This window comes from Apis mellifera, linkage group LG1 (assembly GCF_003254395.2).
Source record: "Apis mellifera strain DH4 linkage group LG1, Amel_HAv3.1, whole genome shotgun sequence".
Lineage (NCBI taxonomy): Eukaryota > Metazoa > Arthropoda > Insecta > Hymenoptera > Apidae > Apis > Apis mellifera.
The window spans coordinates 2,066,567-2,083,626 of record NC_037638.1 but is presented as its reverse complement, the minus strand read 5'-3'; the positions used below and the strand labels follow the sequence as shown (position 1 = coordinate 2,083,626).

The following is a 17,060-nucleotide window of genomic DNA, read 5'->3' as shown; positions in this document are numbered from 1 at the left end:
ATATCATCTCATCTAATGCAAAATTAAATTATTTATAAAAATATAACATAAAAAGTTTTAATTAATATTTTTGCATTTATAAATTCTTTTTGTTTTCTTGTCTAGAATCGATCTTCCAAAAATATTTCACATGTTTCTTAACATATAAATATAAAATTATATTATTTGCATTAATTTTTATGAATGATAAAAATATTTTTTAAATAATTCTAGTCGATGCCATTAAAGACATAACAGTATTTATATTATATGTCTACATATTAGGCATTGTATATTTATAAATTTATAATATATTAATAATTTCCATTTTTTCTTTTAACATAATTTATAATATGGTATTGTTATTTTTTACCATTATAATTATTATTACATTCTATACATATACGAGATTTGATGAAAAATCTATGTAAATTTTTAATTACAAAAGTTATTTTAATTGATTTAAAACAAAAATTTTCATAATTATTATAATATTATTTCTATCATTTTTATTGTTAAAGTTATTGAGTAATTTTTAATATATAATAAAATATTATTAAATTTATTTTCAAATATTTTCAATTTTTTTTTTGAAAACATGCTTTAATTAATATTTTTATATTTTTAATGATTTTTAGTGTTTTTTATTTACTAATTACAATTTTCATAATATCTTTTTTTCAATTGAAAAATCAAATGTCATTACAATATTATATATATTATTTATTATATTACAAAGTTTAGAATATTACTAATATTTTGATACAAATTTAATCATTTTTAATATAGTATATAATTTTTCTGCAGATATTATTTATGATAAAATTTTAAAATATATTCTTATATATGTTTATAATTAAATTATTTTTTTTATCAAACTTTTTTGTTTATGTAATGTTAATATTTAATATATTTTTGTTTTTTTTTCTTTTTATTTAAATAGATATTTAAATGTTTGTATATCCTTGTATTTTTGTTTGCCTATAAATATTTTGGCAACAAAAATATTTAGATATTTATCTATTTGTTAATACAAATTTTGATGAAAAATCTATGATAATAATAATGATAATTAATTACGTGCTTTATACAGTGCATATGCAAATAAATAATAATAATAAATAATTTATAGTTAATGGAAAGAGAATAATTAATATTCTCATATAGAACAATATTATTAAATAATATAAAAACTAGTCCCTCTTTTTCAGCTACATTTAAAAATATGAATATATAAATAATCAATATCTTTAGATCATATTTTGAATAATTATAAAGATTATTATTATTATTATTCATATAATACATTATATTCTGTCGATCCATTTGAATGTTGTCATCACATAAGTAATATCATTTTTATATTGAAAAAATTTAAAAAAGAAGTATGTTTTTTAATTTTTTATATATTATATATGAATATTTCTTTATACTTTTATTTAAAGATAAATTTTTTTTTTGTTTTAAATTTCTTTTTAACATTTTTATTAAAGTTTTGATTTTAAGAATATATATAATCTTTTGGAAAAATTTTTAAATATTATTTTATTATGTCATTCTATTATTTTTTTTAATAATTGCAAAAAAGATTTCCTTACAAAATTTTTTTATATTTATATCATAAGATTTATGGTTTAATTTTTTAATTTTTTATTTTTTAAGATGTTGAATTATTGATTATAACATATTAATATATTAACTTAAGTTATAAAAAATAATTATTTTATTTACGTAATTGTTTTTCTAAAAAAATTAATGAAAATAATGTGATAAATGCAAATTTTTATTATATAATTATAATAATTAAATGTAATTATAATTTAAATTTTAATATTGTAAATAGTAAATATTTTTACATTTTTACATTTTCTTTTTGTAAATTAAATTAAATAATTATTAGTTTAAATTCATAATATTCCTTCATATCAATTCATATTATCAGTAGGCAAATATCATTAATATTTAAAAATTAATTATTAAGATTGTTTAAATTATGTAATTTTATATTTTAATATTAAATTGTTATTGTTATATCATTGATTGTTGACAAGATGATATATATTATTATAAAAATAATCTAAAATATTTATTAAGAAAACCCAAGTTTATTGATTTTTTATTAATTTATCAGAATAGTAATTAATCACTGTAAAAATCGTTTTACAGTCATTTTTTTATTTCTTCTTCTTTTTCTTCAAGTCATAATTTTTATAATCATTTTATTTTGAAAAATGATTAAGATTATAATTATTGATATCTTCTTCTAAGTCTTCTTATTATAAATGTTACTAATATTTATATATTTTGTATATATAAATTAAATTATATTATTTCACTTGAAAGCAATAATTGCTTCAAAACAGTTTTGAATAATGCCATTGAAATGACATGACTTATGAGATGACTTGACTGCAAAGGAACAGTTTATATTAAGTATACATTGATCATATTTCAGAAATTATCCTGGGAATTTTTAAATGCATGGGAGGAAATTATATATAAAAAATTGTTTATATTGTGTATACATTCTATAAAAATATTTAAAATATTCTGAATAAAGATATATGAATAAATATATATATTGTATTAATTTGTAAAGTTATAATCAATTTGTTTTAATTATTAATACACATTTTTACACATATATGTCATTTGTTATTATTTAAAATCCTATATAAATAATTTACATAATTTACATTATTTTTATATAGTATATGTATTTTATAATAATAATTAATAATATTATTTAACTTTTATTAAAAATATTTGATTTCTTATATTTAAGATTTTAAATAATTTGTGTCATATACTTATGTTGTATTATACAAAATAATTTCAATTGAATAAATCATATATAATACAAATATAATAACATGATTGTTTTCAATTTTAACATATATAAAAAATATAATTTAAAAATTTATTGTATTCGTTTAAATTCTGGAAATATTTCATACATCAAAACTTCAAAGATATCCTATAAATAAAAAATATTAATTTAATATCTTATTATATAATTTTATATATTTATATAAAACATTATATATTATAATTATATTATAATTTAATAATGATAACTTACATAAAATAATTGTTTATTTAAATTCACATTCTGTAAAGAGTCAAAAATCTTAATTGCACCACGTTGTGCACTTTGTGATCCTACTAAATTTGTTAAAACATCGGGTATATTATTTAAAAATTGTCTTCGTGCTTCTCCTCGAGTTTTTAGTTTTTCTTCATCTGAACGAGAAATTGTCTCAGAAACTAAATGACCATTTGGCCACCATGATTTCGTAAACAATTGTATGTAGTAATGAAGCATTGGTTCTGAGAACACCCATGCAATAGTATCTCTGATTTGTCTGATGATTACATATTTAATATTAAAAAAAATATTTTGAAATTTTATTTTAATATTTATATTATTTTGATACATATTAAATATAACTGATGTCTCACAAAACATGTTTTTTTTTTCAATTATTATAATATTGATTGAAGAATATAGTATGCATGGTGTTCTAATAAATAAAAATATCATCTTTTGTATTTGATATATTTAAATAATTATTTTAATCAAAAAAAAAAATCTTAATATTTATTAGAACTATAAGTGTAGAAAGTATGCAACAATTCAATTATTTTTAGCTTTGAATTATATATGAATCAACATAGTTTTGTGATACATTATATAGATTCAATGAATTAGATTTAAAAGAATAAACAAACCTATTTATAGTTCGACCATAAGTAATTTGAACAAAAGTAATTAATGAGCGTCTAAGCCATCGAAATACACCTCGAAGATCGAAAATTTCACCTAAAAGTGTATAAAGAGGTTCTGCTATTGCATCTCTATTAATATTTAAGCATCCATCTGTAGCTGTTCGGGCACTATCGGTGTCATCTAATAATAACGAATAATCTTCTTCCTCTTCTTTATCACGAAGTTCATTATTATTGTTTGATCTAAAATAAATTTTCTAAATAAAATAAAAAATTAAGTTTTTCAAGTAAAAGTTTTTATAATAAATATATAATAATAAATTAGTTACGTTTTAAATAATGTGGATAAAGAAAATCGTGATTTTTTAGGAGAAGGAGGATATTTCAAATGTTCCGAACTCGGACTAAGAAATGTATATAAAGCTTCACTTTGATTCAGTTTTTCATCTTCTAAAACAAACTAAAAATATTAATAATTAAATTTAAACTAAGTATTATTTACTATATAAATGTAATGTTTTATAATGTTAAAATATACATTTAAATATTTTTGTATTTGTATTTTAGCTTTGTCTAAAGTATTTTTATCAGATTTTCCAAAAAATTTTAAAGGTTGTGATGGTAAATCTAAATTTTTCACATTAGAACATAATTGACGAAGTTTTCTGTGAAGATCTTGAAAATCTTGTAACTTTCTTAATACAACCCAACCGCTATATATACTTTCATTATTGTCTTCATTTTCTCTCATATGAACAACCAAAACAAATTGTGGAGATTCTCCATTATCTGGTATCTGTTTTAAAAAGTTAAAATAACAATTACTTTTCATTAAAATTAAACAATATGAGACAAATTTTTCTAATTAAATTCTTAATTAGAACAACTTAAATTTTATTTACTTCCGCACTCTGTACTTCTGCTTTCCAATGACCCAAATGTTCTGCCCACATTTCTGTATGAGTTAAATGTGCTTCTAATTGTTTTTTTTCACTTTGTAACAATTCAACTTCTTTGGCCAAAAAATTTAAAACCTTGCTTTCTGGTTTTAATGAAGATTTTAATGCTTGTAAAGCTTGCATTTTATTATTTAATTTTTCTTTCAGTTGATCCAATTTACTACGAGCATAGTTTGAATGTTCACCAACAAGTAAAGACATATTTTCTGATAATGCTCCATTTCCGATACGTCGATCCTCGACTAAATCTATATATATACATATATATATATATATATAATCAAATATACTTAATATTATATATTATTAGATTTTAAATATAATTTGAAATATAAAATTTTATATTTAATTTTATAAAAGATTTTATTATATTTTAAATATAAAAAATATAAAATTATATCGAATATAAAAATATAAATTTCTAAATATAAAATATTTACACTAACCATCCGTTCTTTCATTAAGAAGTGCTTCTTGCATATTTTTATATTGTTCACTAACTACAAATGAAGGATAATACTTTTCTTCTAGAGTTTTAACAACATTATCTTGAACTTCATAAAATACATTTGGCCCTTTATCACCTAATAAGAAACTTTCCATTCTTTTACGAATAGTTCGATCAATTTTTATTTCAGCAGTTGGGGATGTAATGTAAGTGTAAAAAATTTCAGCTCCTAATTGATGCCAATTAGATTTATCTGCATTACGTAATTCTTGCACGGCTGCCCAATATCCAATCAAATCTTGACTGGCAACTTGTTCAAGGAATTGTGACAAGTATCGTCTACCTGTTACATTGTCTAAAATATATTGTAATGGAAAGATTGTTTCTTCTGTAACCATTGCTGCATCAGTAACATCATTAGCCTATAAAATTATTTTTAAATATTTTTATTATATAAAAATTATTTTTAAAGTTATTATTACGTTTTAAATGAGAATAATTTTATAACCTGTACAGGATATCCATTCCATCCTAATGATTGCATATGACATTCACATGTATTTTTGGCATATGTCAATTGACTGATGTACCTCTTCAGTTTTCGAGCTTGAATGGCATCAGATTTTCCAAATGCATTATTATCTGGATCTAAACCTTGTGCTCTTTTAATATTTTGTATTGTTGTAGCTTGCATAATTTCAGTAACAATATTATATCTAATGTGCTTCAAAACTTCTAAATCTTTAGAGCTTTTAATCATACGAATAAAATCCTCAAATGATTCAGCATATTCATATGTTTTTCTATGCATTGCTTCTGCAAGCTGTTGTTGATCAATATATGATAAAATTTTCTGGTTAATATAATCTGGATTTGTTATTAAATCTATTGCAGGTTTTAAAACTAATAAAAGATATAAAGAATGAAATAAATATATGTTGAATATATTATAATTATATATATACATACTTACTTTTACATGCAAGAATTTCTCTCAATAAATATTTCATTGGTGCAAGAGAATAACAAGGTGGTAATAAAAGTAAAATATATAATTCACTAACTTTCTTCAAATAATCTAATTCTGCTGTAGGTGACATTAAATGTGTAGATAAAATAAATACTGGATCATCACCTTGTGCCCTATTTAAATACATTTAACAAAACAGAAATTTTTATCTTTTATAATATATTATTTAAACAATTGATATTAAAAATTCATATATTACAAAATATATAATAATATTTAGTAAAAATTTTATTAAAAATTATTAACTTTAAATAAAAAAAAATATAGCTAAACTTACGAAGCAGTTTGAGCAATTCTAATTTTCTCAAAATGAAATGTTATTTTATTCACTATACTACAAACAACTAATTTTGTGTGATCTACTTTTGATAAGCGATCATGAAGTGTTTGAATTGCTCCCCATATATCTTGTTTCATATTGTTTATTATTTGTTCAGAATTAAAAGCTAATTCATCAAGCCAAAGACCAACAAAGTCTTGAAACACTAAATCTAACAAATTTTGCAAAGCTCCATCCACCATACGTGTAAAAACTAATGGATATCTGACATATTTCTTGGTATTTGTTGCCTTAATTACATATCCTTTCTGAAATAATATGTAAAATAATTAATAATTTTTTGATTAATCAATATCCTTGTAATATATTATGTATAATATATGTAATAATATTTAATACATTAATATATTTTAAAAATATTTTTAAAATGTTACTTATGATTTAAAATTAAATTTTTAAATAATAATAATATTAAATATTAATTCAATAAAAAAAATTTAATATATTATGATAATATTAATAATAATAATGAATAATATAAATATTATTTTTGTAAATTCAACAAAAAAGTTAGTGAGCAAAAAACTATAACCAAATTTTTATTTTTTAAAAATATTTATATTTATAAAATATTTTTTATATACAAGAGGATCTCTTTATACAATATATAAAATATATAAAAAAAAATATATAAAAATTAGAGTAATAAAATTGCTTTTTATAAAATTAATATTATAATAATCAACAAAGAAAACAAAATCTGTTATAAGATTAGACTAATTTTTTCATTTAATCATAATTTAAATAATAATATAATTTGATTTAAAAAAATAAAATATAAATATTAAAAAATGTTATTCTAAATTAACATAAAATGAAAAGATTAAATAAAAATTTATAAATAAATAATATATTAATTTTTGTTAATATTCATTATCTTATCTATATCTATAATTATATCTATATAAAAATTAAAACAAAGACATCTTAATTTTTTGATATATCGAATCTTTTTCTTAAATAAGAAATTGAAATTTAAAATTCACAAACAATATCAATAAACAATAAACAATAATAGTCAAAATATATTAAGAAATAATATCAAAATAATAATACAAACCATTAATAAATTATGAAAAGCATCCATTTCTGCAATTGTTTTCATAGCAGTAGCACCAGTTTGATGTTTTGGAGAAAGAGCAATATTTATAAGCATAACAATTAAACATCCCAAGAAAAAGCAAGATATAGTTAATATGCCAAATACATAACACCATAATAAATTATTCCAATAAAAGAATCCGATTATAGGTAGAATATATAAAATACCAGACCACATCATATTGAATTTTGTTTTTTTTGTTGTATAACAATGAACATTACATCTTCAATTTCATATTTGTATGACTACATCGTGCAAACTACGATAAGATATATCGAAACGCAAAGATGCGCATTGAGTCAATAATACCGCCATTGCGAATCCATAAACCATATAACGCTAGTTGGAAAAATTATATTCACAAACTTTTTTTAATTTTTAATTTACAATTTGTGCGCACAATGTATAATCATTTCAAATGAATATTTATTAATGTTTACAATTTTATTGTATAATAATATTTATTACTAATTTATCTCTAATTTAAATCTTTATTTATTGTATAGTAAATCTTTTTATAATATCTGTATTGGTTCTTTCTTTATAATGTTTATGTATTATTCTTACACATATTTTAATATTTTTTTAATATTATTTATCTTTAATATTAAATTAAATAAATAATGTAATATGTGACGATTTTTTAAAAAAATATATATATTTACTTATGAATATTTATAATTTTAATAGACTTTTTTTATTACTCATCTATTAAATTTTATTTGTTTTTATAAAATTAAAAATATAAAAAATGAAATATTATTTTTTAATTATATTTTATTAGATATTTGAATCAGATATAGAAGAAAGAATATTTTTAAATTAAGAAATTTATTTTGGAAATATTTAATAAAATTTAATTTATTTAATAAAATAAATATTTAATATTTAATCTAAAAATTTCTTGTAATAATTTTATATAATAATTGAATTATTTATATATATATACGTATGATAATTTTAATAGATTGAAAACAATAATTTTTTATACAATATAAAACCTTTATATACAATATAATACTTATTAATTGACTATTTTTTCATTGCCGATGAATGTTATACATATATATATAAAAGTCACAAAAAGTGATTTTATTAAACTTTATAAATAATTCTTTAATAGGAGTTTATGAAGTGATAATAGCAGATTCAATTTAATTACATCCAATTAATTAATAGGATTAACATAAAGATTTCAATAATCATTTAATAATATTTATAATATTTATAACAAATAATTGAAAAATTAAATAAACATATTGAAACATTTTGATCAATTTAAAGAAAATTAGAAAGATAAACATATTTTTAATTATTAATTATTATAAATTACATATCATATATATATAATTATATACGTATAAGTAAGAAACATCGATCTAAAGTAATATCAATTTTTATAAATGAAAATAAAGAAAGATCATCAAAATGAATCATAAAAAATGCGTTAACATTATCAACAAGAATACAAAACTCGTTAGTATTCGTATAGAACCCTCTACTACATTAAAATTCTCAATTTCAGATGCATGAAATAGGAATGGGAAAGTCATTACACAGTAGGTATTTCCCGCGAACAGAACAATAATCCCCTATCGCAGTTACTTTTCACTTACATAGTATAACTTTATATTCGTTAAAGGTCGAGAAATACAAATACAAAGTAAAATGAAACATGCATTATAAGCATCTCTTATCATCTATCGCGAAATAGTCTTCTCTTATATATAAATATATATACATATATACATATATATATATTCACGCTCTTAATTTCATTGATATATTTCATACGTAACATCATGTCGTCATTCTATGGTCTTATAGTATCGCAATTTCTTATTTTAAATTTTCTTTTGGCAAAAACAATTTACACATCAAACCGTAAACCAAATTTTACACTTAAAAGCGTAAGTTAAATATATTTTTATATCTTTGCAATTTTTACTTATATTTTTTATATTTTTTTTTTTAATCATTATTTAGAATGATAAATTCAATATTTACTATTTTTTATAAGATAGATATATTTAGCGTAAAAATTATTAAAATTATTAATAAGATGGAGAATTCAATGGAGAAAATTTTACAATTTACAAAAAAGTAAATTAAATTAAAATAATGAGTATAAATTACGTTATTTTTTTTATTGAACAGCCAGAATTGATAAAAAGCCATGGATATCAGGTGGAAATTCATAATATTGTGACAGAAGATGGTTATATTCTAGAAATTCATAGACTTCCATACGGACGTATCAATGGTGAAAGGAATTTTAAAAACGCAAAGCGGCCAGTTTTAATTCAACATGGATTAGCGGGCAGTTCTGCGGACTGGATCCTTATGGGAGCAGGAAGGGCATTAGGTAATTTTAATTTCCAATATTAATTTAACATTAATTTTAATCTAACATTAAAGAGTAATATATTTTTCTAAAAATCAGATTTTGACAATTATTTTTTAATATTAAAAATTTAAAGTTTAAAATTTTCTTTTATATTGTACGTATAATCGAATTTAGATTTAGAGTATGAGATTTTTTTCCAATAAATCCGTTATAAAATATTTCGAAAAAATTATATTTCTTCTGTAATTTCGAATATTCCAATTAATTGGAATTTATTCGAATAAGATCTTGTAGAAAAAAATAAATGGAATAGAAAATCATAAAAGATCGGATTCGATAAGTTAAGAATAACAAAATAAAAATAACATAGTTAAATGTATTATATAATTTAATGACTTATGTAATTTCTTCTTTCTTCTTGATAATTTAAAATGCAAATAGAAATTTCCTTGCTAAATTACTTTTGAAAGTTACTTGAAAGAAAATTTATAAAGATTTATATATTTTATAAACATAAAAAATCACATTAACAAGAGGAATTAAATGTAATTTCAATTAATTCAAATATTATGAAATATTAAATTTTTTATATACATATATATATATAAATTAATTTTACATCAACTTTTACATTATTATTTTATTAACTTAATAATTTTATATTATAATTTATATTGAGTTAATAATAATAAAAAAAAAATAAATCATAAATCAAATACATTAATGATAAACATGTAAAATTAACTGTAATTAAAAAAAATAAAATAACAAATATATAAAATAATAAAGAGGTGATTTTTAAAGGAATTAAAATTCTATATAGGTGCAATCTGAACGTGACATCAAAATATGTTTTACATAAGTACTTTCTAACTTTCTTTTTAATTACGTTTTAAAACTACATGTATAACAATTATCTTTAATTAATTTTTCCATGTATATTCCCTCTTGTCTTTATACCACTGTTATGTAATTGGCGCCAAGGTCGCACATCATGAAAGTTATTTCTAAATTTTAGTTTATCTTATGATGTCATCTTTGGTTGTAAAAACTGGTTGAAAATTACATCCCTGACATAAATAAAGTTTAAATACATCGTAATTGCTTCGATGTATCTAAAGTTTTTTCCCCACGAACGCAATCTTGATCGTTTTTAATTATTACAATATTATTACACATTTTTTATAAATTCTGTGAAAAGTAAAAAGAAATTTTTAAATATTCATTACAACGATAATGTAAATATACAATAAAATTAAAATATAAAATTGATAAATTCTTCAATTGTAGGATTAATTTTAAAAGAAATTATGACTTTTTTCAATTCTAAAAAAAAAAAAAAATCAATCTCCATCTTTAAAATAAAAATTGTTAAAATAAATTACTGTTCAATGTAATTTATATATGGAGTTAACATGTTTCCAGCATACATGTTGGCAGATGCAGGATACGATGTGTGGCTTGGAAATAACAGAGGAAACGTTTATTCGAGAAATCATATTTCTATGTTACCGACGGAACGATATTTTTGGAACTTTAGGTATACGAAGTATAAAATTTCAATTTCTTTTTTATATCTTATTAATGTTTCCGTTTTTTTTATTATTATTATTATTTCAGTTACCACGAACTCGGTATTTATGATATTCCGGCAACGATCGATTACATAATCCATCAAACGAATTGTAAACAAATTTTTTATATCGGTCATTCACAAGGAACCACGCAATTTTGGGTGGCAATGTCCCAGAAGCCGGATTACAACGCGAAAATTAAATTAATGATCGGCCTTGCACCTGTAGCTTTTACCGGCAATTTACGGGGACCGATTACAAAACTCGCTAAATTAACATACATGGGCGTGGTGAGTTGTTTGTTCGAAAATTTTATTTAATATTAGAAGAATGATTCGCGTTTCTCTAAATAAAATATGGCGACGATTCTATATACATGTATATTTTTCTTCAAAAAATTAAAAAATTAAAAAAGAATAAATTATCGAACAGAGAGAATGAACATTTGAAGTAACAATAATGGTTATTTTTTTTTAAAGTTCATAGTACTCGTTCTATTTTTACAGTGTACAGACAATTAAGATTTTACAATCTATTGACCGTGCTAGAAGCCATTATTCACGATGTGTTATACTTTTTTACCGACGTTATACTTTGGCTCATTAAAACGATTACAACTAAGTAAATTTTTTCTTGAGAATAATAAAATTACTTTGCCCTGGAATAATTTTTACGACCGAAATTTATGAGAAGTTATTTATAGTTAATGAAATACAATTATTTATTTATTTATTTATTTATTATTATTTATAGTTAATACAAAAAAATTATTTATTTATATTGCAGAGGATAGGTGAAGTTTTCGGTTATCCTGAATTACGTTCAAGATCTATTTGGGAAAAGTTTGTCTCGAGTGTATTTTGTCAAGATACGTCGATACAATTCTTTTGCAATAACATTCTGTTCTTGGTCACTGGTTTTAATCAGACAAATTTGAGTGCGGTAAAGAAAAAGAAGCGATTAATTCTTCTCTTATTTTTATAAAAAAAAAAAAAAAGGAAAAGATGGAATAATATATTATTGAAAGATTTGAAAAATTATTTTGACAAATTATTGTTAAAAAAAAAATAAAGTTAGTATATAAATTTTTGGTTAAATATGAATTAAAAAAGAATTAATGGTAAAATTTAATAATTAACTAATTAATTTAACTTCAATTTTGAAAAAAAAATTTCCTATAATTTTTTTAATATCAGACATTGACAATTTTTATTTATTTTTATCTTTTATTATTATAGAATAATTATCAAATTTATATTAATTAAATCGTATAACAAAAAAACAAATTTATACATTTGTATAATACTTTTTAAATTTGGTTTAATTTAGATGAATTTGACATCGATTATGAATCATATCCCGGCAGGTGGCTCTTGGAAACAATTAGTTCATTTCGGTCAAGGATACATATATCCAGGTTGGATGTTCACATGTATTTGTAAATAACGATAACGATAGAAAAAATTAATAATTATTAATTTTTAGACAATTTTCGACAATTTGACTATGGTAATGATGAAAAAAATTATCGAGTATACAATTCTGTACAACCACCGGAATACGAGTTGAACAAAATAATTGCACCAATTGCCCTCTTCAGCAGTAACGATGATCTACTTGCAACGAAAACGGTAATAAAATTATTTTATATATAAGAAACATTCATGAAAGATACGTATAAATGTTTATTATTCTTGAATAATATTTATTAAGGAAAAAGTTTTATTCCTTTTTAGGATGTTAATCTTTTGAAAAATAAACTTGGTAATCTCGTGTTCCATAAAGAGATATCCATTAAATCATTTTCCCATTATGACTTTTTATGGGGATCGTCTTCGATGTCAGTTATATTTAAACCTATATTAGACTTGTTGGTTCTTTACGAGCAAAATCCGTTGCATGTATTATATTAATGGGATATCTGGAAATACTTGATAAAGGAAAAGAAAAAAAATGATATATTTTTAGATATAATTTTCATACATGTTCGTTTAAGAAAATTTTTATTATTATAAAAAAAAAGTAATGTCAATGTTAATATGATATAATATTAAATATAAAAAAGAACGAAAATAACAATAAAACCTAACGAGTTAACAATAGAAAGATATATAAACATTCAAACATTCAATTTTAAAAATTTCGAAATTTTGTAATGTATAACTAATAAATATTTCTATTGTTATTTTCTTTTAAAAGAATATAAATAAGTTCCATTTTTAAGATATTTTATTCATAATTCTTAAAAACTCAAATATATTCAATATTACTTGAATAACATGAGTTAACAACGCACGGTTTAAAATTATATTATTAAAATTTATTTATACAGTATATGCATGTTGGATAAATGATAACATTTAGAATCTACGAAAAGTAAGTTAATATTAATACAAGTTAAAATTTATAAAAATCCTATTAAGATATTGTCATAAATAATAATTCATTTCAATACAATTTAAAATAAGTGTTGATAAATTATTAGTATTATTATTAAATATCGCTATATTTATCGTTATAAAAATGAAAGGAATTATTTAAATTGATTTATTCAGTCATTCATTCAATATTCAATAATCGAAGAAATTAATTCACTTCTATTTGATATTTTTACTTATTTGTATTTTTTGTTGTAAACAAAGGGTACTACACAAAACTTTCATTTTAGTTTAGATTATACAACTAATTATTTGATCACTTTATCATAAAAACAAAACATTACTGCTATAATATCTGCATTGTACAATTAATATTTTAATCGATCATCAAATATTTTTCGAATGTTATTAATTCAGATTAATAATTATCATCAGTATACAAACTCGTTTTTCGACCAAAGATAATTTTAGCACGATAGAAAACTGAGTTTTGAACAACAAGGCATACATTGTAAAATTCCTCTCATATATACATATACATATATATATATATATTATAAATGATAACAAGCATTCTCTTTTCACTTTGAGCGCTAACAATAGAATATTTAAATAACATAGTTCTATAATTTTATTTTCATAGTCTTTATTTGCAGCAAAAGCCATCATTGTTTAATATACTTTTTTTTTTTTTTTTAACTCTTGGAACTGCCGTATGGAACATTTTCTAACACACGAAAAAGAATTTTTGTTGTAAAACAAAATATTAATCGAATAATAAAAAAAATTAATTGTAGATAAAATATAAACAATTGCAGTATGAAAAATAATGAGTAATAAAATTTTTATTTCTGATTAAATTTTGTTTCAACAACAAAATTGCAACGAAAATAATGCTTAATTAATTTGAATAATAATAATAATAATAATATAATAGTAATAATAGTACCTTACAAAATAGTTACAATGTTTAAAATGAAACACTTAAATGAAGTACAATATTCTTTTTAAATTATTTACATGCATTAATATATATACATTTAGTATACAGGGCGAGGCACTTAAAATATAAGCAATGAAATTATATTTTTAATAACGCTTATTAAATTATTATATCTTATTTCTCTTTATAAAACTAGCATTTATATATTGTTATATTTTATTATTATATTAAATGTAAAATAAAGGTAAAATGATTAATTAAAAAAAGTTTAAATTCATAATTGAACATATTGACTAAAAATAATTAATACCAGTTATATAAACACGTAAAATCTGCTTTTATTTTACATAAAATATTAACCTGGAGATATATTTTCATTTTCATTGAATATGCATATACATATTTAATGGAGTATACATTGTACATTTCATTTTCATATGTAAGAAATTTTTGTTTTTAAAACTTTTATTGATATGTTTTATTTTTATGCGAATAAATATATATATTTTTAAAATAATACTTTGTTATTAATTATTAAGAACATATAAGTATGTTTATATGTAATGTTTATAATTAAGTATAAATAGTAATAAAATTTATTAAATCATTCAAGTTTATTAAAAAAAAAAGCAATTTGAATAATAGAATAAAATAACGATAAGATATATATAAAATATAATTCATATATGTATATAATAATTGTATATATAATTTATAATTTATAATAATTATTAACATATTATTATAATAGATACTAAAGTAATATGCATGTTCCTATGATAAAAAAAATTATTTACGAATAAAATATTGTTATTTATACATTTAATTATAGAATTATATTTGGAATTATATTCGTTAAAATAACTAATATTGTTATATATATAAATTGTTATAATAACTGTTCAACAATTAATCATATTAAATAATAATTTAAATTTACTGAATTATTATAATTACATTTTAATATTCAGTAATAATAAGCAAATATAATTATAAACTTAATATAAAAATATAAGTCATGCAAAATATTATGAAATTTAAATTTATTTATATTTTTATACTATTTAGAAAAAAAAACTATTCAAGTAAAGTAAAATTATTCATTTTCTACATTTATAACTAAATATGTAATAAAGTAATTAGAATTTGTAAAACTAAAATTTTAATAGTTAAAATCTACAGATGTTTTCCTAATTATTGCATTCTTTATTAAAAAAATATACATATATTATTAAATTATGTTAGTTAAAATCTATTTATAATGTTATATCTTTTTCTTTTTTGAATTATATAAATCACTTATTTAATTGGATATTTTAATTTTTACAAAAAATAATCTGAATTATTTAATTATTAAAATTCTTATTAAGCGTTATTATGTTATAAATAATTGATTTTTAATTATATAATAAATAGATGTCCATATGATGTGTATATGAAGATACTGATTACAATATTTGCAATATTGAAATAATATTAATAAAATATATGTTGTTACTCTTAAAATAAACATAATGAAAGGTGATATTGCGAAAGAAGAATATTAGATGCAGAGATAATTTAATTTCATTATAATAAATTCAGGAAAAACAAAGTAATGTAATTATATATTTACTATAGATGTATGATGATTTTCTTTAATCTAAATAAAAGAAAAATATTATATTTTTAGAAATAAGAACAATTCATATTGTTCAACATAAAATTTTTATTTTAATTTAATTAATTCAATTTAATTATCTTAATTAAAATTTATAAGAATCAAAATGTCTCACTCTGCATAGTATAGTATACATATCTGGCATGTTTGAATTTAAGAAAAATTATTAATTATTTCTGAAACATTTTTTATATAACATTTTGGTAATTTCATTTTCGTGTGTATCCTTATTCTAAATTCCTTTTAGATTATCTTAATTTTTATATTAAATTTTCATAATCTTCTATTTTTTCCAAGATAATTTAACGTCTCTTTATATATATAATAATAATCACAGGAGCGAACAATTATCAGCAGTAAATAATTTTGGTATAATATATAAATAAAAAAAAAATAAAAAATAAAAAGTTAATCAATATATTAATAAAAAATAATTAAGCATTTTTAAAATATAAAGTATTAATGCAAAATTGCACAAAATCAAATTATATATATATATATGTATATATATATATAATAATTAAAAATTAATTTTATTCTATTTTTAAACTTGTTTACTATATTTTACAAA

General features: G+C 19.6%; 2 protein-coding genes across 3 annotated transcripts; one reads left to right on the top strand and one right to left on the bottom strand.

Moving 5' to 3' along the window:
* Window positions 1-2,881: 2,881 nt before the first annotated feature.
* LOC727331 (sorting nexin-25) lies at window positions 2,882-7,923 on the bottom strand. The gene is made up of 11 exons (XM_026446282.1): window positions 7,546-7,923; window positions 6,423-6,733; window positions 6,089-6,258; window positions 5,624-6,018; window positions 5,114-5,537; window positions 4,611-4,915; window positions 4,247-4,504; window positions 4,038-4,168; window positions 3,712-3,951; window positions 3,062-3,344; window positions 2,882-2,956 (listed from the first exon to the last, which is right to left on the bottom strand). The coding sequence occupies exons 1-11, from the start codon at window positions 7,765-7,767 to the stop codon at window positions 2,900-2,902; spliced, it is 2,796 nt and encodes a 931-aa protein (XP_026302067.1). The 5' UTR covers window positions 7,768-7,923; the 3' UTR covers window positions 2,882-2,899.
* A 1,248-nt stretch (window positions 7,924-9,171) lies between these two features.
* LOC409999 (lipase 3) lies at window positions 9,172-13,439 on the top strand. Of its 2 annotated transcripts, none has more exons than XM_006558606.3 (8): window positions 9,172-9,497; window positions 9,745-9,952; window positions 11,375-11,474; window positions 11,555-11,798; window positions 12,295-12,450; window positions 12,838-12,925; window positions 12,994-13,139; window positions 13,245-13,439. In XM_006558606.3, the coding sequence occupies exons 1-8, from the start codon at window positions 9,390-9,392 to the stop codon at window positions 13,419-13,421; spliced, it is 1,227 nt and encodes a 408-aa protein (XP_006558669.1). In that variant the 5' UTR covers window positions 9,172-9,389; the 3' UTR covers window positions 13,422-13,439. The 2 variants fall into 2 exon arrangements, with proteins under 2 accessions (XP_006558669.1, XP_393487.3); XM_393487.7 differs by having other exon boundaries at window positions 9,174-9,497; window positions 11,360-11,474.
* Window positions 13,440-17,060: the final 3,621 nt, after the last annotated feature.

Bases quoted from the DNA above. Each gene is read 5' to 3' on its own strand.
- LOC409999 (XM_393487.7), top strand. From the start codon at position 9,390: ATGTCGTCATTCTATGGTCTTATAGTATCGCAATTTCTTATTTTAAAT. The intron at 11,799-12,294 runs GTGAGTTGTTTG...TTTATATTGCAG, and splicing joins AATTAACATACATGGGCGTG to AGGATAGGTGAAGTTTTCGG. The intron at 12,451-12,837 runs GTAAAGAAAAAG...GGTTTAATTTAG, and splicing joins ATCAGACAAATTTGAGTGCG to ATGAATTTGACATCGATTAT.
- LOC727331 (XM_026446282.1), bottom strand. From the start codon at position 7,767: ATGATGTGGTCTGGTATTTTATATATTCTACCTATAATCGGATTCTTT. The intron at 6,734-7,545 runs GTTTGTATTATT...ATATTATTTCAG, and splicing joins CTTTTCATAATTTATTAATG to AAAGGATATGTAATTAAGGC. The intron at 4,916-5,113 runs GTTAGTGTAAAT...GTATATATATAG, and splicing joins TCTTAATGAAAGAACGGATG to ATTTAGTCGAGGATCGACGT.